The 21,786-nt window shown below is 44.4% G+C and overlaps 1 protein-coding gene across 3 annotated transcripts in view; it reads left to right on the top strand.

The window, feature by feature from the left end:
- Positions 1–21,786, top strand: part of RALB (RAS like proto-oncogene B) — a 46,026-nt gene that overhangs the window by 8,249 nt on the left and 15,991 nt on the right. For all 3 annotated transcript variants that reach the window (XM_077755296.1, XM_077755297.1, XM_077755298.1), the window contains exon 2: positions 17,249–17,414. In XM_077755296.1, coding sequence (XP_077611422.1) covers positions 17,301–17,414 — 114 coding nt within the window. In that variant the 5' untranslated portion in view covers positions 17,249–17,300. The remainder of the gene's footprint in view (positions 1–17,248; positions 17,415–21,786) is intronic.

The following is a 21,786-nucleotide window of genomic DNA, read 5'->3' as shown; positions in this document are numbered from 1 at the left end:
CAGAAGTAAATACCACTGAGGGCAGTGANGCAGAAGCGGATTGCCCAAGCCTCGAAGATACAGGGTTTTTGCAAGAGGAAGAATGTCCTCTACTGGAAGTGACAGTGGGAGGGAGGAAGCACACTTACTGCTTCCTGGCCCTGAGGCGCATGGTGGGAGCGGAAGACCGCATCTGCTTCAGATGGAGCGTCCCCAGGGCACACCAAAGTCTCAGGGACAGCAAAAAGCTAGCGGGAGCTTCTTGGAAGAGGTGTGGGGGAGGGGGGGAGTCTCTTAAAGAGTTGCTTGGTGTTCTGCTGGGGCTGGGGGAGAGGAGTCATGTCAGAGGCCGGCTGCGGTCCTGTTGTCTGTTGTTCCTCTCCGGTTCCCGGAGAGACGGGTGGGGCAGGGTGCGGTGGAGTGGCTCGCCTGGTCCTATCTGACCCGGTCCTCTCCCCTCCTAGTGGTGTTCTGGGAAGGTGTCACCTCCGCTGGCAGAGAGGACTCAGTCTTGGCAAAGACGTCTCCCCCCTTCTCGTCCTTCTTTAAGGACAGGCAGTTTATTCTGCCGTCAAATAGGTTTGGCTGGTAGACCAGTTTCTTTCTCAGAACTTTCTAGACTATCAGAATGATGTTCAAAGATCAGTAAAGTGCTTACTCGAAGCCAGGTATTTTCTGACGGAATGTTAAAAACCCCAGGATACAGACACCCTGTGCGTTTTATGGACGAGACCGAGGCCGAGGAAAGTAACTTAACTAAGGGTGTTAGCTTCCCACTGACAGGCTCCAAACTTCCAAGTTGAATGTTTTTTCTCACACTGTATTTGGTATATAACTACTTTAAAACATTGTGGAGCCTGGGTGGCTCAGTCAGTTAAGCATCCGACTTCGGCTCATGATCTCATGGTTTGTGGGTTCGAGCCCTGTGTTGGGCTCTGTGCTGACACTTGGAGCCTGGAGCCTGCTTCGGATTCTGTGTCTCCCTCTCTCTTCCCCTCCCCTGCTCGCTTTCTGTCTCTCTCTCTTTCAAAAATAAATAAAATTTTTAAAATTAAAACATTGTGGTAAGATTTACATAAGACCTGTCATTTTAGCAATTATTTTAAAAGGAAAGTCTACACCCAATGTGGGGCTTAAACTCACGACCCCAGAATCGAGTCATATGCTCTACCGACAGCCAGCCAGACACCTCTCCGTCATTTTAGTGATTAAAAAAATTTTTTAATGTTTATTTCTGAGACAGAGACAGAACACAAGCAGGGAAGGGTAGAGGGAGAAAGAGAGACACAGAATCAAAGCAGGCTCCAGGCTCTAGGCGTCAGCACAGAGCCCGACGTGGGGCTTGAACTCACGGACTAGGAGATCATGACCTGAGCCAAAGTCAGAGGTTTAACCGATGGAGCCACCCAGGTGCCCCTTAGTAATTTTTATAAAGTGTGTAGTTCTATGGCATTAAATACATTCACAGTGTTGTGCAGTCATCACCACTATCCATCTCCAAAACATTTTTATAGTTCTTTTTTTAATTTTTAAATGTTTATTCACTTATTTAGAGAGAGTGTGCATGTGCATGAGCAAGGAGGGGCAGAGAGAGAGGGGAGGGAGATAGAATCTCAAGTGGCCTCCACGCTGCCAGCATGGAGCCCTATGCAGGGCTCAGACCCATGGACTGTGAGAGCATGACCTGAGCTAAAATCGAGTCAGATGCTTAACTGACTGAGCCACCCAGGCGCCCCTCCAAAACATTTTTAATCATTTCATTCTGCAAGTCTGTGCTCATAAAACACTAACTGCCATCTTCTTCCCTGGCCCCTGGAAACGACTGTTCCACTTTCCATCTCTATGAATTGACTACTCTAGGTACCTTGTATAAATGGAATCATACAGTATTTGTCCTTTCGTGTCTGGCTTATGTCACTTAGCCCAATGTCTTCAAGGTTTATCCGTATTGTAGCTTTCATTTTTGTGAGAATTAAGTTCCCTTTGAAGACTGGATAGTATTCCATTGTATGGATGCACCACATTTTTGTTTTCCATTCATTCATCAGCAGACACTTGGGTCACTTTCACTTTTGACTGTTGTGAATAGTGCTGCTGTGAACACGGGCATGCAAATCTGTGCAAGTCCCTGCTTTCGGGTGTTTGGGGTGTATAATAACTGCTTCTGTTGGGTATTTCCTCCTTGAACTTGTGCTGTGGTCGCCTGGGCCTCTCTCTCCTTAATGAGCTTTCTGATCCACAGTTCTGTGTCAGTGACAACAATTCCAGTGTTTCCCCCTGTGTTGGAAGGTCTTCCCCACCCGACCCCAGTCCGCTGTTGGAGCAGCCCAGGGGCGTGGCTCCAAGTGTGGGCTCTGAAGCCAGACTGCTGGGGTTGCCCTTCTAGCGACAGACTGGTTAAGTGACCTAGCAAGTTCTACAAGCTCTGTTTGAGTGTGTGCGAGACACTAGTAGATGCCATAGAAGTGAAAATGGTAGCAGTACGTCTCGAAACAGGATCGGTTTGGGGTAAGTAATTCAGAACACGACACGTATGCTACTTCCAGATTTGACCTTCAGCTGCTGAGACATGCGGTGGTGCTAATGTGTCCGAGGCTGCTTTTGCAGGTGGAAGGAACTGGAGTCTGGTTACATCGGTAGACCTCTCCAAGGCCAGTGAAATCCCCCAGCTTCCACTGGGGGGAGAGGACTTTATTTCAGAAATAGCTGTATGCTTAAACAAAAACAAAAAACACAGAGCTTGCAAATTACCTGCCACTATTTCGTTGCTTCAGGAAAGTCATCATATAAATGAATGAACCTTTCAAAGTTTACCAGTTACCACTATCCTCTGGAGAACGGACCTGTCAGCCCCAACGGAGAACTTGTTTTTCCGTTATCTACCAAGTCCTGAGCTTCTCCGAAGTACCAGGCACGCTGGGCACACAAAGACGAATGCGCCGCTCTCCGTGTGGTGGGAAAGACAGACCTCATCTAAGAGGAAATTAGCAGTTTATTTCAGTGCAAACATAGGTATATTGACAGGCAGAGGGGCCTACTCAGGGAGGGTCAGCGCTGCTGGGCGAGATCCAGGAAGGTGGTGGCGGGAATGTTCTGGCTGAGTGTTAAATTCTAGGTGACCCTGATGAGGAAGAAGGTTAATCCTGGCAGAAAGAATAACATGCACAGAAGGGGACAGACTGCAAACAGAATGTGTGTGATGAGTGACTTCAGAGCTTTCTGGGTTTTGTTTTAGTGACTTTAGCTGGGTTTTGTTAGTTTAGTCGTGGGGTTTGTTTTGTTTTGTTGGCGGGAGAACATATAAAGAGATATTCATCAGGGAGCGGGCATACCTAAAACAGATTTCCTTCGGCACTCAGTAGCAGCACTTTAAGTTGTTTTGCAGATTTTGTGGCAGGAAAAAAAAAACCAGCAAAAGATTGGAAAGGAACTTAGATCATTTAATTCAACTTCCTTACTTTTTTGGACATGGAAACTGAGTCATACATGTATGACAGTACAAAAATATTCTCTCCCCCGGTGCTAATGACAATAGCAGTTGTCCAAGGGAAGGGAAAATGGAGTTTCCTTCTTTAAGTTAGTATGTGCAGGCAAGGCTGAGGGTACGGAAAGCCTGTCCTCAGAGAACCGTGGTGACTTCAGTTGTTTCTCGCCAGGACTGTCACTCCTGGAATGCCCTATTCAATGAAGAGCAATAAGAAAATACAAATTTCCCAAACAGAGCAGTCAAGACTGGGTGTCTTCCTTTCATAGAAAGATGTAGCAGAGGGGCGCCTGGGTGGCTCAGTCGGTTGAGCGTCCGACTTCAGCTCAGGTCGTGATCTCAACGGGTTCCCGGTTTCGAGCCCCGCGTCGGGCTCTAAGCTGACAGCTTGGATTCTGTGTTGCGCTCTCTCTCTGCCTCTCCCCCACCTGCACTCTGTCTCTCTCAAAACTAAACATGAAAAAAAAAAAAGATGTAGCAGAAGTTGAGCAGTAGTGCTAGTGAGTTGGTGCCTGTGGAGAGGCTGTTAGCTGACCAATGCCGCCTCTTTGCTATGTGACCCGCAGTCCTTTGAGCTCAGGTACTCCGGGCCATGTCCAGATTATTCGGGTCCCATAACCATTCACGTTCCGCCTGCCCCGGCAAGGGCTCGTGGTCCTTTCTGCGAGTGCAGAGTCATGGGACAGCTGGTCAGTCTCCAAACTCACTGCAAATCGAATAACACTCGGATGATCCTAAGCCCACTCAGGATTCCCTATTTAAATCAGCGGGTGACATGATGAGATTCTTACGAGGGCTAGGTTGCTCTCATTTGTAAAGAGTGTCTCTGGTGTAAGCAAAGTGTCTCTGGTGTATTTTTGTATTGAAATACCAGACCCTAAAGCTCCCGGTTTTTATTGACTCTGAATCCTGACGATCCGGCAATCTCTGTTTTAAGGGGCCTGGGTCATAACTAATAGTGAGAACCCCCTGGTAAGTTCAAATAAACACTTAAACCCCAACCTTAAGAGAGTCAAAGTCTTTAGTAACAAATTCACAAAGCTTAAAAAAGTAGAAATTAACATTACCTATTTGCCAAACTTTGCTTTTGAAATGAGGAACAAAAGGCTTCAACTTTTTGGGCTTTTGATGGTAAGTAATGGAAGCAAGACATGGATGGATCCAGGTGTTAAGTTTACCCTGTATTCTAGCTTTTATGATGACCATAGTTGGGGTAAACGTTACCCAGACCCTTCAGGTTGATGAGAACGGAAAAATTCCTGTCGCACAAGGGTGTAAGAAGGAAAAGCGCAGGCCTGGCGCCCAGCCTCATGGAGCCTGAATAGTCGTGGAGGAAATAAGCCAAAAGCATGTAAGCCAAAAAAGAAAGGAATTACAAGTTGTGACCAGTGCAGTGAAGGGAGCCAAGGGGCTGACATGGAGGCTGAGAGAGGGTCTACTTGAGGTGTGGGGGTCCTTCACTCTCTGAAGAACTGACCTTTAAATGGAAAGTTCTAGAAGGAATTGGGTTTGTGAATGATGAGTATAGAAAGGCTCAGGGTTGGGAGGGGGCAGAGGGGTGAGTAGTAGGCCATGAGGTTGGAGAGGTGGAGCCTAGGGATGGGGGGCAGAGACGCCATCTGAGCCCCCAAAGCCAGCTTTGTTCCTGGACACACCAGCAGGCGAGCTGATACATAATTGTTTTGCTTAAGCTACTTTCAGTGGGGGTTTCTTTCACTGTGGACAAGAGTTCTAACCATATAAGGGACAGAATATTTGAATTCCCTGGAAACGCCTTCAGCTGGAGTTGCTATACGTAGAGCTCATGCCTTATTCATTCAGAGTGAAGTATTTTTGTGTCATTATGTTCCCCCACACCCCCGGCCCTGCCTGGGTCTGATTCCTTGGACTTGAACTGTATATGTACTTTCAAAGCCGTTATGTACAGTCTGTTGGGACTCACTTGGTTGGAAGTGATAGAAACGTAAGGTACAACGAGCTCACACCGCAAAGGGGGATTTATTGGGTGGGCCCCAGCGCACTTCACTGACAGCAGAGACATGGAAAACCACGCCAAGTCAGGGGCTGAGGATGCGGCCGGGTCTCAGGAGCAGCTGGAACCAGCCCCCTGAGTGCTGCCGGGACCGTCCCGGTGTTTCCTTTCCACGCAGGCTCCGTCTCTCTTTCTAGCTCTAGATCGGCTCTCCCGACTTGGCAAAAACCATAGCTGCCAATTTGCAAAAATGGGTGGCCCACAGACGAGCTTTGTCTGCTCACAGTGCTTTTAAAAAGTGATTTGATTGTTAACATTTAAAAAGGGAGTTTCACATAAAATTCCAAGTTCCTGACCTCTCTTAAAGAAGTGGAAGTCTGACATCCCTAAATTCCAGGAATCAGCAGGTGCTGCTCTTTGGAAGGGCAGTGCACTATCTAAAGGCCCACAGGGCTGCTGCTCTCTTCCTTCTTCCTGGGGGCTCCCTGCTCCAGCTGTAGCCATCCTCACCCAGCCCCCAGCCACTCAGTTTTGTACCCAGACCCTGGCCTGGGTCAAGTGCCCTCCTTGGGATCAGTTTCTCCCGGGGGATGGGGCCACAGCCTGACCTGGCATGTCTTATCTCCCTCACCCCTCTCCCTTGTCCCATGCAGATGGCAGAGGGGAGCAGTTTCTAGAAAACCGGTGCTAGGTGGGCAGTACCTTAAGTGATGTATTTGGAAAAAGTTGTATGTTATTTAGTGAAAAAGTTTTTTAAACTCCTTTTTTACCAATGTCCTTTTGCCAAAAGGGCCCGTTATTCTTAACATGCTTAACATACTTTAAGTGGTCTTCTGCTTTTTTATTTTGGAGGAGAGCTGGAAGACTTCATAGAGGCTCTTGTGATAATTCAGTCTGTGAATGTGCCCGTCAAAGCTAAGCATCTCAGTTAGTTTATGATGTAACATGGCTTATCTGTTTGTTTTTATGGATGAGTCAATCTAGGATCGCAAAGGGTTGAGTTCATTAACTAAGGTTGGAGCCATTGTCTCACCTTAATTCTACAGGCAGAATACTCAGCCGGTTGGCACCATAAGTACTAACAATCTTACAAACCTGATTTACTAAAAATTAAAATGTAGATATTGATAGAGTTTAGTAAAGTATTAAAAAAAAAAAACGCTTTCCTGGTTTTTAGAGTTTCTATTTCGTTATATACTGTGAAAACCCGAGAATGCATTTTCAAATCAGAATCACTTTTCTTGATTCTTTAAATGTATTTCATTATTTGAAGTGAGCATATCATCTCAATTCTGGTAAAATTCTCTACATTCCCAAGGCACACATCTTTTAAGAACTTTCTTTCTCATTTACTTAGGGCTCCCCTATTTCTGAAGACTTTAAAAGTGCAGAGTATGGAATTCGAGGGTGTTATGCTGAGCAAAATAAGTCAGGCAGAGAAGGACAGATACCATATGTCTGCACGTATAGGAGGATTAGGAGGAACTTAACGGAGGACCATGGGGGAGAAGGGGAAAAATAGTGGGGGAGAGGGAGGGAGGCAAACCATGAGAGACTCTTAAATGCTGAGAACAAACCGAGGGCTGATGGGGGTGGGGGAGAGGAGAAGGGGGGTGATGGGCATGGAGGAGGGCACTTTTTGGGTGTTGTATGGAAACCAATTTGACAATAAACTATTTAAGAAAATAAATAAATAAAAGTGCAGGGTGAATATATGGAAATCATTGTACTTGAACTTGAAGAACAGCAGATTGATAGAAGACGACAGTACGATGCAGGGTCTGTGTAGTCAAGAGGCAGATGTGAAGAGGAAAAGCCTTCACTTGAGAGCGATTGAAAACTAAACTAAATGTCTCTAAGGATGGTCTTACATGTCGTCGTCACTGTCTAGATACTAGGAAACTCATACACACACACATTTTTTTTTAAAACTCACAAAAAATTTTGAATCAGACTGTGAAAGTTGAATCCGTTTTCTTAAGATGGCAATGTACCACGGCCCTTGCAAAAACAAAGGTGGTAGCAGAGTGTTAGTTGTGAGACGGCCAACTAAGGATTCCATTTGCAGTTAGACTCATGGTGCCAACCGGCTGAGTATTCTGCCTGTAGAATTAAGGTGAGACAATGGCTCTGACGTTAGTTAATGAACTCAATTAATATTTAAGTATGTTTTCTGTGATAGATAGTGAGACAGTGGTTAACAAAATACAGAATCCGTTCTCAAAGAGTGTAGAGTCTGGTTTTCAAAGCGAGGCATGAACTGGACTTATCTGGAGAACCTGAGAACATAGGTGTCAGAGCTCTGCGCTCCTATGTTGGAATCTCTATGGGAGTGGGGCCCAGGCCCCTATATTTCTGTCATTACTTTTTATGTTTTTAACTTTTTAAGTGTGGAGATTTCCAAACACATATGAAAGTACAGAGAACGTGTAACGCACCACCTTATGTTGATCAGTCAGCTTCAACAATTACTAGTTGTCTGCTAGTCTTATTTCATCTGTGTCCCAACCTCCGTGCTACCTTTGAAGCAAACCCCATTTAGCTTCATTTGTAATGATGTTAATTTAAGTTACTTGAAATTTTTAAAAATAAATAATTCCTTCAAGTTATCAAATCCAGTCAGTGTTGGGCTTTCCCCAGTTTTCTTACGTGTTTAGGGTACAAGCTGAGGTCCATTAGGTTTCAGCCCCTTGATATATCTCAGGTCTCACAATTTATAGGTCCTCTCTCTCTCTCTCTCTCTCTCTCTCTCTCTCTCTCTCTCTCTCTCTCTTTCTCCATGTAGTTTATTTGTTGAAGAAACTGGGTGGCTTATTCCATAGAGCTTTCTATGGTTTTCATGTTGCTGCTGGTGTGTTTGTGTGTTGTTCACCACATCCCTATCTCCTCTGTTTCCCATGCATCAGGATATAGAAGCTTCTTTCACAAGACGACATCATTGATGGTTATTTGTCTTTTTCAAGGTGCTCATCATGTCAGGTTATCTTTTTTTTTTTTTTTTTGTAATGTTAGCAGCCTTTGCTCAGATTTTCTTAATCCACGAGGAATTGCCAAATAGTGATAGTCCAAATTCTGTTGTTCCTTGATTTGTCACGAGATTCTGTGAAGGAAACTTTGCTTCATCTGTCACAGGTCACCCTTGAACATCACAGGTCTGAATTGTGTGGGTCCACTTACATGTGGATCTTTCTTGATAAATACAGTACACACTGTAAATGTATTTTCTCTGCCTTATGATTTTCTTAACGTTTTATTTTCTCTAGCTTACTTTATTGTGACAATGCAGTATAGAATATGTACAATGCACAAAACATGTGTTAGTGGACTGTTCATGTTATTGCTAAGGTTCCTAGTCACCAGTAGGTTATTAGTGGTTCAGTTTTGGGAGAGTTAGAAGTTATATGCAGAGTTTCAACTGTGGGTGAATGGTCAGTGCCCCCTAACTCTCCTTGTTGTTCAAGGATCAGCTGTATTTGGTCACCTTATCGTACAGTTTGTAGAGGAGAGGCGAGGTACATTTTTAATTTTTTCCCCTTTATTTACCAATTTTCAAAATAATGCGTTATTTTCATGGTCCTCCAAAGGTGACTAATAAGTTGCATTTAAAGTATCACCATGAACAAATTTGATGTATTTCAGGCCGTTGCAGTTACTATCGTTATTGATCTTGGCTCCTAAGTGTGTGTGTGTGCGTGCACGTGGGTGTACTTTTAAATTATTATCGTTTTTTTGTAGCCAACAGCATTTATTGTTAAGCCATAAAAAGAACCTCAGGGGAGGTCTGCTACGTTAATGATGTGCCTTCCACAATCGGTGTTCACAATAGGACACTCAGGAGACAGTATTTCCTTACTGGAACATTGAAGAGAAGTGTGGCATGGGGCGTGTCCTGAAATATTGTTTAAAATGTGTCCTTGTTTTTATTTCTTAAGACTCTTCCCTCATTCATTCCTTCCTTTTTTTTTTTTTTAATATTTTTATTTATTTCTAGGAGAGAGAGAGAGAGAGACAGCGTGAGCAGGGGAGGGTCAGAGAGAGAGGGAGTCACAGACTCTGAAAAAGGCTCCAGGCTCTGAGCTGGCAGTCAGCACAGAGCCCGATGTGGGGCTCGAACCCATGAACCGCGAGATCATGACCTAAGTGGAAGTCGGACGCTTAACCGACTAAGCCACCCAGGTGCCCCCATTCCTTCCTTTATTCATTCTCTGGGCATTTCTAGGCCTCTATGACACCACAGGTCAGAATCCCAGGTCCTGGTGACACACTGTCTTTCTCCCCAGGGAGAGCCTTTGAGACTGTGTACCAATTACCACAAGTTTGTGTTGTCATTAAAATGACAGTGATCTAGGGATTCAGGGCAGGAAGGGAGGTGCTGTCAACACACACTGACACGCTCCTATGTAGAGTCCCTCATTTTATTGGTTACAGCTATTTAATACTTGGAGTTAGATGCTAAGGAATAGGAAGAGTCCATGTCAATTTCAAGACTAATGGAAATGACGTCTACTGAGTAGATGGTGTCATTGCGTTTTACTCTTTCACTATTCACAATCCCTGCAATCCATCTGTTTCCTGTGTTACTTCATATTTTGAAAGCACTGTTTTTGGGGGAAGAGTCCTTCATGGCCCTAATTTAGATCAGATTGTTCCTATTTTGGATTGTAACAGGAAGTGGTATGAATAATCGGGATTTGCCTTGACACTTAAATAGCGCTCTGCTTGCTAAAATGCAGATTCTGCTTCATAAGTAATGTATGGAGGCACTTTAAGACCATGCAAATAGTCTTATCCAGATCTCCCCAGTAGACTTAGCATCTATTAACGATTCTGGCCTGAGCCAATCTTTACTATGAGAGTTGATTTTCCGTATGAATTGTTTGAATGAATATGAACTTCCATATGAAGTTGTTTCCATATGCATGTGGATTTTCCAACTCAGACGCACCCTCTCTATTTATCAGTCTGCCTTTGGTGGTCTACTGGAAGCAAGAGTCCTCCCTCTTCTGTTTATTTAGTATTTCATATAGGAGTTCACAAATTCCTAACTTTTCAATGGTCTGTTGCATTACTGTCCTTAATTATTTTGGTGCTTAAATTGTCCCAGATTTAGGATTGTCCTCCTTTTTTGACTGTTAGAGAGAGGATGAAAAAGACATGGATAATATTTTGGGAGACTCAAGTATTATGATTATGGCCTACTAGTAATATCTAGGTTACCTCAAAGTTATGCTAAGAAAGTGCTAAGTGCACTTCTTTGCACGTGGGTAGTGTTTGAGAGTTTCCCATGTGTTTTTGTGGACATGTGCTACCTAGGACACTTGACTTTTATGAGGGGGACTGGAGGCGTGAGTTCTCTGCATTTTCAAATAATCATTTGATTTTTTTGACATTCCTGTGATACAGACAAGGTGTCATTTTCCTCTATCTACCAACTCATTTTCTCCCAGCCTCAGTTTAATAAAAGACTAATGATTATATTAACCTATAGGACTAAGGTTCACTAGAAGCCACTCTCTCCCTCCTTCCTGACATTTGTGCAATTTATATGTTGTGATCTGCGTTAAAAACTTTACTTCTCAAGTAAATGTGTTCTGGTCTTTGAATTAATGCTGAGTGGTAGAGAGCCCTACCTCAAATTAATGTATCATAGGACATGACATAGAAAAATCATTTCCTCACCCTTGGCTCCCTGCCAAACCATCTGAATGATGCTTCTTTTAGTTTGGAGTGTCTTGTTTTTCCGTATGGGAATGTGTGTGTGTGTGTGTGTGTGTGTGTGAATTAAAAAAAAATTTTTAATATTTATTTATTTTTGAGAAAGAGAGAGAACACAAGTTGGGGAGGGGCAGAGAGAGAGGGAGACACAAAATCTGAAGCAGGCTCCAGGCTCTGAGCTGTCAGCACAAAGCCTGACACGGGGCTCGAACTCATGAACAGTGTGACCTGAGCCAGAATTGGACACTTAACCGACTGAGCCACCCACGTGCCCCAGGGAATGTGTGTGTTTATTCTTATGGATCCAGTGCCTTACATGCTAACTTGGGCTGGGGGACACACCCCTCAATGGTTTCCCATTTTCTCCAGGGTATGTTTCTTAAAATGGCATCTTAGGTCTGTTTATAGGTGAACATGTGTGTCTTTGGATGCTCCCCACCCCCACTTCCCCACTTCTTACCTTATGCTTCAGTGTTATGTGATACCTGGTACCCACTGGGATGTTTGATGCCTTTGTTCCTTTACTTGTGCTCTCAGTTATGCTTGGAAAGCTCCCTTCAATCACCCCCATCTGCCGAGTGAACTCTTATTCAATTTTGAAGCCTTTCCTGATTCTTTTTTTCCAGAGTTCATTGTGCTCTCCCTTATACTTTGTGCCATCTTCATCACTGCATGTGGGAAATTACATTATAATGCTTTAGTTGTATGACTTTCCTTAGAGGATTCAGTTTTCTAAGGGCAGAGACCCACAGCTTGGCACAGAGTAGCACTTAAATGTTTTTTTTTTTTTTTTGCACAAAAACGAATCTAACTGTAGAACTTGGCTGCTCCTAGGGAGAGACATAGTGAAGGGCATCCATTGGTGTGTTTCTCAAGTCCCCTGTAAGAGACTCTGACCCAAAGGGAAAAACATGCCAAGACTTGGTGTTATGGACCCGAATTCCCCTGGTGGAAGGTCAGTGTTGTAGCTTCATGTATTTGCTATGAACCCAAATAGTGCATTGAAGTGATTTAGGAGGATTGCAAACCTCTTAGAGAGAGAGTTCTGAAATCATCAGTGAAGGCAGGATTGGGGTGGGGGGTAGGTATGATTGCTTTGTAAAATAAATGGATGTCTACACTGAAGGCAAGGATGAAGTGTACTGATGGCTACAGCTTACATGGAAATGCAAGAAATAAGACAGATTGATGGGTAGGGAGAGAGACGCCAGTTGACAGGGTTTGTGGTAAAGCAAGTGGACTGAAACACAAATCCGGGAATCTGGGTGGCGGGGAGATGGACTCACCCTGCGGTTCCTTCAACTTTCCTGGAAATCTGAAACTTTTCCTAGCAAACTGTTGGGAAAAAGGGTACTTGTATTTTTTTTTTAAAAAAACACATTTATTGGCTAGGCATATCAATCACGAACATTAAGTCTTCAACACACTTTCTAAGCCTCGCTGATTTGTTTTCTTCCTGGCATTTCTCTTCCTCTCTTTATCTAGTCGGTGCTTTCAAATCCCAGTTCCTATGTCGTTCCCTTTAGGAGAATTTCCCTGACCTTCCAGGGTGGTTTAGATATCTCTCCTCCATGTTCCCGGAGCACCCTTTGCGTCCCACTTCTGCCACGGAATTTGTTTTCGGGCACTGTGATCTAATCTGTCTGAACCACTAGACTTGGGGTTTCTTGAGTCAATGACTATGTTTCTGGAACACTTTCGGTAGAAGCGAAAACAAAAACAACAACAATAAGTAGACTCACAGTGACTTAAACAAATAGGCATTTATTATTTCCAATGTCAGGAGCCCTGAGGTCAGACATTTCCAGTTTCCAGAATCAGTTTGGCGACGGGCACTTGGTTGGCCCTTCCGTCTGTCTCCTGTCTTTCCCTTCCTCAGGTCAAGTTGGCCAAAGTGGTCATGTGAGTTGGAAATATCCACCATGGTTATTTCAGTTTTTGAGCTTTGAGCACAGATACTCTGGCAAATATCTTTCGACCTGTTGAATAGTTTTCAGTTCATTTATTGTGGTTTCTTCTAGAGAAATTGACTCTGTGTTTTGAAAATAGCAGCTCAGAATTAGATAGATGGGTCTGAAAGTCTCCCCTACCCCAACCTGGAAAATTACTTCTCCATTTTCATACAACTGTAATAATTCACAGAAGCAAGGTGGCTTCAGAGCAACTGTGACAGATGGATGGCCTGGAGGCCCCAGCCTCGTGCCCCAGGATCTGTTTTCTGCGAAGCACTGGTGGACCAGAAAGTAGGCCAAAAGCGGTTTCACTTTGCTAAACTGCAGCCTTTTGGGGAGGCCCATGCCTTATCCCATTTATTCTATTTTAGTCACAATTCAAATGTGCTTAATTATCCAGTTAATTGCTTAGAACACTTATTAAAAGTCACATAATTAGAAAAGGGGTGGTGGAAAGAANGGGGGGGGGGGGGGAAGGGGCGGCACAAGCAGTCATCCGATCCTACGCCCAACAGCCCTTGATGGTCCTTAAATCATCAAGGAAGGATTTCATTATGTTCAGTCTGCTCTAAGAAGACAGATGGAGATAGTACGTGAGAGATAACATGCCAAACAACGCAACTATGATCTTACATAGGTTTTAAATATAGGATTATATAGATTAGAAAACTGGCAGGAAATCTACTGTTAATAAGCGAGTATCTCTGGGTGGTGGAATCATAAGTGATTTTTTTTCCTCTTTGAAAGATAGTTTAGATATTTCCTAAATTTTCTATTGAGCGTTGAAAGCGTTTGGAGTATGCCACCCTGAAATACGCCACTTTGACATAGGATTATTTTGAGCTGAAGACAGTTGAAAACAGACCAAAATCACATTCTCTGCCTTCACCCCGCGCCCCTCCCCGCCCCCCTGCCCCAGAAGGGCAGGGCTATTCTGAATCACCCAAAGCAGCTCTAGGCTCTTACCAGCCCGGAGAGGGCACCAGAGAAACCTGCATAACACACCTTACTCACCAGCCCTCACCTGGTCCATCAGGTTCCTTATATAGTGTTTGCCTTCCCACACTTTGTAACCCCTAGAAGTGCAAAGTTCCGTTTTGTTGCTTGTTTGGTGTTTTGTTTTGTTCTCTCTGAAATTTATTATTATTTTGTTAAGACGCTATGTAAGCCAAAGTTCTGACCACCCCCTTGAGTTACTCATCACTGAATTTTGTGTGTGCGTGTGTGAGATGTACACAGTAATAAGCTTCCATTTGTTTTTCTCTTGTTACTCTGTTTTTTTGTCAGATCTGCAGGGCCCCATCCCACAAGCCAAAAACTATTGTCCCCCCCCCAATGGTTTTATTATTTTTTGTTTTAAATACTTAAAATATTTTAGACATTCAAAGGGGTTCTTGTTCAAGTTGAACAAGATCATGTCATTCTGATGACATTTTGATCATGTCAGTTTTTTAGCATTTTGATTTTGCCTTTGTTAAAAATGCTCAAGTTATACTTTTTATAATAGCAGTCTGAAGAGCCCTACTTGTCATGGATGTGGGCTACCATGTGTGGTGATTTTCTTAGGTGTCCGTAGTTTGGAGCTGTGGGCTCCTATCTGCGGTTTTTCGCTGTGAGTATCCTGATCTGTCTTACTGCCTGTTGTGTCCCCAGAGAGGTTTTGTCTGTCACTCGGCCTTGTGTTCCAGCACCGCGATCAGACTCTGACTGCTCTTTATGTTAACTTCTTGGCTCTGGAGAACTGCTTTGGTCACAGACTTTTCTGGGTACAGTTCCATGCAGCTGGGACTCAGTCAGATAAACTTCCTTGTCATTGTCCCCTTTTGGTCAACAAATTGTTTTCTAGTCCATTCTTTACCTGAAGGGTCCTCCAAGGGCCTTGGCTTTTCAGTTCTCTGTTGAGAAAAGGTGTCACTTCTGACTCCCGGCTGGCCTGGGCATCTGGTCTCCCAGCCCTGTGTATTTGGCAAATCCTCAGTTACCAAGAACAACAGCCATTCAGGACTGCGGGGACAGCGGCCGCTCCCGCCCTGATGTTTTCACCCTTACATGCTCTGCTGTGCATGTAAGAGAAGTTCTCAACCTCGGACGTCCACTGTAATCACCTGGGAAGCTTTTAGAAGTCCCCATGCCAGGCCAATTCCATCAGAATCTCTGGGGCGGGACCCATGCATCAAGATGGTTTTTGGTTTTTGTTTTTAAATTTTGTTGATGTTTACTTATTTTTGAGAGAGAATGAGAGAGGGACAGAGCACAAGTGGGGGAGGGACAGAAAGAAAGGGAGACACAGAATCTGAAGCAGGTTCCAGGCTCTGAGCTAGCTGTCAGCACAAAGCCTGATGCGGGGCTCGAACCCATGAACCGTGAGACCGTGACCTGAGCTGAAGTTGGCCGCTTGACCGACTGAGTCCCCTAGGCGCCATGCATCAGGATGTTTTTACAACTCCTCCAGGTGATTCCATTTTGCAGCCAAGGATGGAAGCCTCGGATTTAAAATAATGCTGTTTTATTTTGCCTAGACAATTTATATGTGTGCTCTGTGTGTTAATTTATTTTTCTAGTGCGGATGCTGTCATGTTACTTTGTCAGTAGTTATGGAAATAGGAGCCTGCCATATTGGAATGAGAAAAAAATTTAAAATTTCAGAAAGCTGAAATTTGCTGGGAAGGAACCCAACCTTTATTAAATTCCTACTGGGTGCTAGGCACCGCACTTAGGTCCTTCACAGATGCTGTCCCTCATGTCGTCCTCAGAAGAGTCCTGCAAGGGAGGTAGTGGTTGGGTTTGCAGATAAGAAAACCGGCTTGGAGTAACCAAATGGTTCTAGGTTGCCCAGCTCACAAATGGCAGACCCAGGCTCGGGCCCATGAGATGCCCTAGCCCGTGTCCTTTCCTCACTCTGTGGTGTGTATGTGACACAGGCTTTCTCATACAAACTGGTTAAGATAAAAATTGGTCCTGGAACTAAAATCAATTCCAGGTTATCTATTAAATTCACTTATTTGGAATACTTGATCTTCCTACAGTGCCAGGGATTCCCTCCTCCTTTTATCTCACATCTGAAGAGGTTAAATTGATTTTGATCAACTGTCATTGTAGGAGAATTTAACTTGTTTTATTTAAAAGAATTTTTTTAGGGGCACCTGAGTGGCTCAATCGGTTGAGCGCCCGACTTCAGCTCAGGTCATGATCTCATGGTTTGTGAGTTTGAGCCCCACATCAGGCTCACTACTGTCAGCCTGTCAGCATAGAACCTGCTTCAGATCCTCTGTACTACTCTCCCTGACCCTCCCCCACAAAAAGATAAAACATAAAACAATTTTTAAAGTAATAAATTTTAAAAAATTATTTATTTTGAGAGAGAATGTGTGCGTTTGTGCATGCGTGGGGGAGGGGCAGAGAGAGAGTGGGAGAGAGCATCCCAAGCAGGCTCCGCACTGTCAGTGCAGAGACCGATGCAGGACTCAAACCCACAAACCGTGAGATCATGACCTGAGCTAAAACCAAGAGTCAGATGCGACTGACCAAGAGACCCAGGTGTCCCAAATTCAACTCATTTTAGTTCACCACTTCAAATACACTTGAAGAAAATACTTTAGTTCTCTTTTAGCTCTATCATGTGTCACAAAGGGGTACTTATGATAAAAACTGCATTTACTCATCTCCTTGCAGAGTAGCTCCATGGCCCCCGTGGGGGGCTGTGGGAGTGTGTGTATCAGGAAGGGGAGGTGAGGAGTGAGAATAGAGGTAGAAATTGAGTCCCCTGAGTGCTGGTGTGGTCTGTGGCACCAGGTGACGTGGGGGAGAGGTGAAACACGGGGCTCTGAGCTCTCTGATCACTCTGCCTCAGAGCAGCACCTTTGAGAATGTGTCGATTTTTAGCATCCAGTTGTCGTCCCCACATGCCCCAGTGATACAGGCATCGGGTGCCATTTTTTTCCCTCTCTCTGCCTGCTTTCTCTCAGGCTCTGCTATGATAAATGACCCCTGGGGTTGGAAGGATTGTTTTATCTCTGCCTGGAACCTAGAAGTTTTGCTTCTCTGTCGGAATGTCTGGGTTAGGCTTTCCTGGTGCATATGGATCTCATTTTATTTTAATGGGTAGAAGTCAAACTGCCTCTAAGTCTTTGTCTCATTCCTTGGCAGCTCTTCACCTGGGTCTTCTGTTCGTGTGTTGTGACCGGAGACAACCAGCGGCATGGCGGCAAACAAGAGTAAGAGCCAGAGCTCCCTGGCCCTTCACAAGGTGATCATGGTCGGCAGCGGAGGGGTAGGCAAGTCGGCCCTGACGCTTCAGTTCATGTACGATGAGGTAAGACACGCCAGGCGCAGACACGGCTTTCATCCTCGAGTCCACTGTCATAATGTCCCTTCTCCAGCTGTGTTCATGTGCTCATTACCCCACGTGCATGGAGGACCACGAGGCAAATCTATGTAATGTGGTTTCTGAACAGCTTTGTAGAGGGTCTAACGCTCATGAGATCAGGGCTGCTGATTTTTGGTAAATAATTTCACCTCTGGCAGGGATGTGAGGGGTCCCTGCTTGCATGATTTCCAGTGTTATCCTTTGAGCTTTCTGACAGGAGCAAGGGAAGAGGAAGGGACTTTTATATAGGTGTTTCTAAAGAACAGGTCAGATTTAGCTTTGTGATAGTCCATTTTGGGCAATAATGAAAGGGAGAGCTAAGCTGTCATAAAACACTCTTTTCTCAAGACGTAGAGACATATGAGAGACATAGATACATTTTCTCAAGGCCATAGACGTCAGGTTCTCTCTAGTTCTGCCATGCAGCAAAGTGAAGCTCGCACCATCCTTGCCCCACATTTATGTCACTAAACGTGGTTAATGGAACTGGTGCTGAGTCCAAGGCAACAAACAGTTTTGATTCCTGTGGCAATAAATATCCCTGCCTGATGGCCACTGGCTGGAACCATGGGCAGAGTGTTCTGACCAGAGATCGCGTCATGTTCACATGGGTGTGTGCTTTACAGAATTTGTGAAAGGAAGATACCCGTCATCAGAGTCGGTGAAGATCATTATCTGATCTTCACTAGACTTGCCCTCTTCCAACTTCCTCTTCTGTTGGGTGGTGGTGGAATGGCAATGGCCATTTCTGGGATCTAGCTGAGGGAAGTTGGGCTAAGAATATATTTAGCTGGGAATTAGTGGTCTCTATTTCTGTGGTTTGGAGTCACTTCGGCATGTGGTTAAGTTATTACTAGCCATTTCGCTGCAGGGATGGCTTCCTGGAATATTCCCACCACCCACTCTGCTGACTCACCTGGCACTGCGATGGGAGGGGCAGGTCAGAAGGTTATCATGGTGTGAGTGTTGTCCTGTGGCACCAGGCTCTGGAAAGGTGTGGGGCGTAGAGTTCTCGAGAAACAGGATAGAGACGTGAAGCGAGAAACTGGTCGGGAAAGTTCTTCCAGATATTATAGTTTCTTACAGGGAAGTTTAATAGAGGTTTCCTAAATTTGACAATAGTCCTAAACCTGTTATTACTAGTAGTGTGAAGTCATTGTGAAGCTGAAGGAAATCCTTCTAAACTTCCAAGAAAAGAGAAATTGGGACCAATTATGCTATAAGACAAGACTAAATTGTTTTTTATTCCCTATAGGAAATATTACACAATCGTTGGCCTATATGACGAGATAATCAAAGAGTATGCAGTGAACAAACAAACCAGTAGGAAGGTATTCTAGAGTTATGCCAGGCAGTTAATTAATAAAAAAAATATGTTATTTTGCTGGATTTTGTGATATAAGTGGTATTTGTATCGGTTTTCTTTTTTTAATTAAAGTTTTTTTTCTTTCCATTTATTTATTTTTGAGAGACAGAGTGTGAGTGGGGGAGAGGCAGAGAGAGAGGGAGACACAGAATTGGAAGCAGGTTCCAGGCTCTGAGCTAGCTGTCAGCACAGAGCCCAACACGGGGCTTGAACCCACAAACCGTGAGATCATGACCTGAGCTGAAGTCGGACGCTTAACCACCTGAGCCCCCCAGATGCCCCTGTATTGTTTTTCTTATGCCATGTGACACATTACTAGAAATTGAGAAGCTTGAATCAACACGTATGTGTTACCTATGGTTTCCAGGGCTCTGGAGTCTGGCACAGCTTAGCGGGGTGCTCTGCCCGGGGTCCCACAAGGCCACAGTCAGTGCTGGCGGTGGCTGGGAGCCTGGCTGAGGCTCGGGTCCCCTTCCGAGCTCTGGGTGCTCGCAAAGTTCGGTTTCTTGCAGACACGGGATGAAGGCCCACAGGTCCTTGCTTCCAGGTCCTTTCCATAGGTAGTTCACACTGTGGCAGCTTGCTTGTTCAAGGCCAGGAGGAGCGTCTCTGGTTAGCTAAGACAGATTCTTATATAAGGAAATGTAATTATGGGGTGATCTCATGGTCATTGCCATATTCTGTTGGTTAGAAGCCAGTTACAGATTCCTCTGTATTTAAAGGGAGAGTAACATTCCAGGGAGTGACTCACTGAGGGTCACCTGAGGGTAAATTGGCCACGGTATTTGTCCGTTTTTTTTAAATTATTTTTTAAAATGTTTATTTATTTTTGAGAGAGTGAGCAAGTGAGCACACACAAGTGGGAGAGGGACAGAGAGGGAGACACAGAATCCAAAGCAGGCTCCAGGTTCTAAGCTGTCAGCACAGAGCCCCACATGGGGCTTAAACCCACGAACCGTGAGTTCATGACCTGAGCTGAAGTTGGACGCTCAACCAACTGAGCCACCCAGGTGCCTCCAGTATTTGTCCTTAAAAAAAAAATTTTATAATGGATTATGATTTCTTTTCTCACTCTAGATACTGACTTTTATATCCAATATTATGTGTGTAATATTTTATTCTTTCCTTAAAGAGGGGCCCCAAGATGAATACGCTTCAGACCAAAACCTTGATTTCCTCCGGGATCATTCCTTTCTGTGTCTTATAATGAAAAAATATTGTCTTTGATGTTTGTTTCTCTTTATCTTATACTAAGGGCCAAAGTGGGGAAATCTAGCAGAATCTGCTTGATTGACCCCAAACATTTTTGCATAAATGAGGAGCAGCAAGTTTTGAAAATGACTTTGGAAGTCTTTGTTTTTGATTAATAACATGATTTGCTACTAAAAATTCTTCTTCTTCTATGAAGGCTCGGAAGAAGAAAGGGTGGGGAGCAGAGTTAAGATAGAGACTGGATTAGAGGAGGACTTTTTTTTTTTTTTTTCTTTTTGTCTCCATAGGGAATCAATCATTGGCAATGTCTGGAGATATATTTAAAAATTTTTTTAAAAAATATTTCATTTATTTCTGAGAGAGAGAGAAAGGCAACGTGTGCAGGGAAGGGTCAGAGAGAGAGGGAGACAGAATCTGAAGCAAGCTCCAGGCTCTGAGCTGTCAGCATAGAGCCCGTGGCGGGGCTTGAGCCTACGAACTGTGAGATCATGACCTGAGCCAAAGTCGAACGCTTAACAGACTGAGCCACCCACGCGCCCCTGTCCAGAGATACTTTTGAGTGTCACAACTGGGGGCAGTTACTACTAGCACCTAGTGGGTAGGGGCCAGCGATGATGTTAAACATGCTACCGCACACAAGAGAGACCTCACAACAGAGAATCATCCAGCCCAAATAGTCTTATCTGCAGCACAGCTGACGCTGGGGGAGGCCAACTAGCAGGAGAGTCGAATCTGGATGTTCGTTTTTATTATGTATGTGTGTATGTGTGTTAAGTGGCGGCGGGGGGGTGGCGGTGTGGGGAAGATGCGCACAGAAGAATTTTGTCCTGCTATCTTTGGAGAAACAAGGGAAAGCTAGGCTCGATCTTAGCCTATTTTTTCATAAGCTAACATATTTGAGGACTGGAGAGCAGTGGTTGTTGAAGAAATGGTAACATGAGAGCAAGGAAAGAATAGAGATGGACTCATCTATGTTCAGAGAAGTCTTGAATTGATTTCCTAAAGCAATGCTGTCCATCCACTAGAACATTCCGCTGCGCTGAAAATGTTCTGTATCTATACCGTCTATGCATGTGGCTGTTGAACTCCAGCGGACGTGGCCTAGTGGCTACTATGTTGGGCAGTAGAGTTCTGGAATCATAGTTTTGGAGCTGGAAGAGATCTTCACAGTGATTCCCAAACTTAGCCTATCATAGAATCATAGACCTTTAAAAAAAAAAACAACACCTTCTGAATGACATTCCTAGAGTTGAAAATGGGGAAACTCTTTTTAGGCATAGCTGTCCCGGTGAGTGTGGTGACTCCTGCCTGAGACATCACCTGGTCAAGCCTGGTTTCACAGAAAAGGGAACAGTCCTGTGCTTCGGGATGTCAGTTACCTAAAGTCTACCCACATCCTTCATTCTTGGTCCAGTGCTTTACCCTAAGTTACAAAAAATAATAAATAAGCTTCTATCGTGAAATTGCTGCGAGGGTTGGATTATGCGAGGGGCAGTGATCCCAGAAGTTTTTATTTTTGGCTGAGGTCTGACTTTGAGAAAAATTGGAGGAAGATCTTAATCTTTTTGTCCTTGACCTGACATACTTGAAGACCTCTAACGCTATGGACCTTTGGAGGTTGGTGATGGGGGACCTTGGCAGCCACCCCAACAGACCGTCAGTGACCAGCTAAGTCACCTCAAAGACAAATCCCTCAGATCTGTGTGTTTTGCGCAGCTGAAATGGACTCACACGCAGCCC

This window comes from Crocuta crocuta, unplaced genomic scaffold (genome assembly GCF_008692635.1).
Source record: "Crocuta crocuta isolate KB4526 unplaced genomic scaffold, BGI_CrCroc_1.0 scaffold548, whole genome shotgun sequence".
Taxonomy (NCBI): Eukaryota; Metazoa; Chordata; class Mammalia; order Carnivora; family Hyaenidae; genus Crocuta; species Crocuta crocuta.
This window is presented reverse-complemented; position numbering and strand designations above follow the sequence as displayed.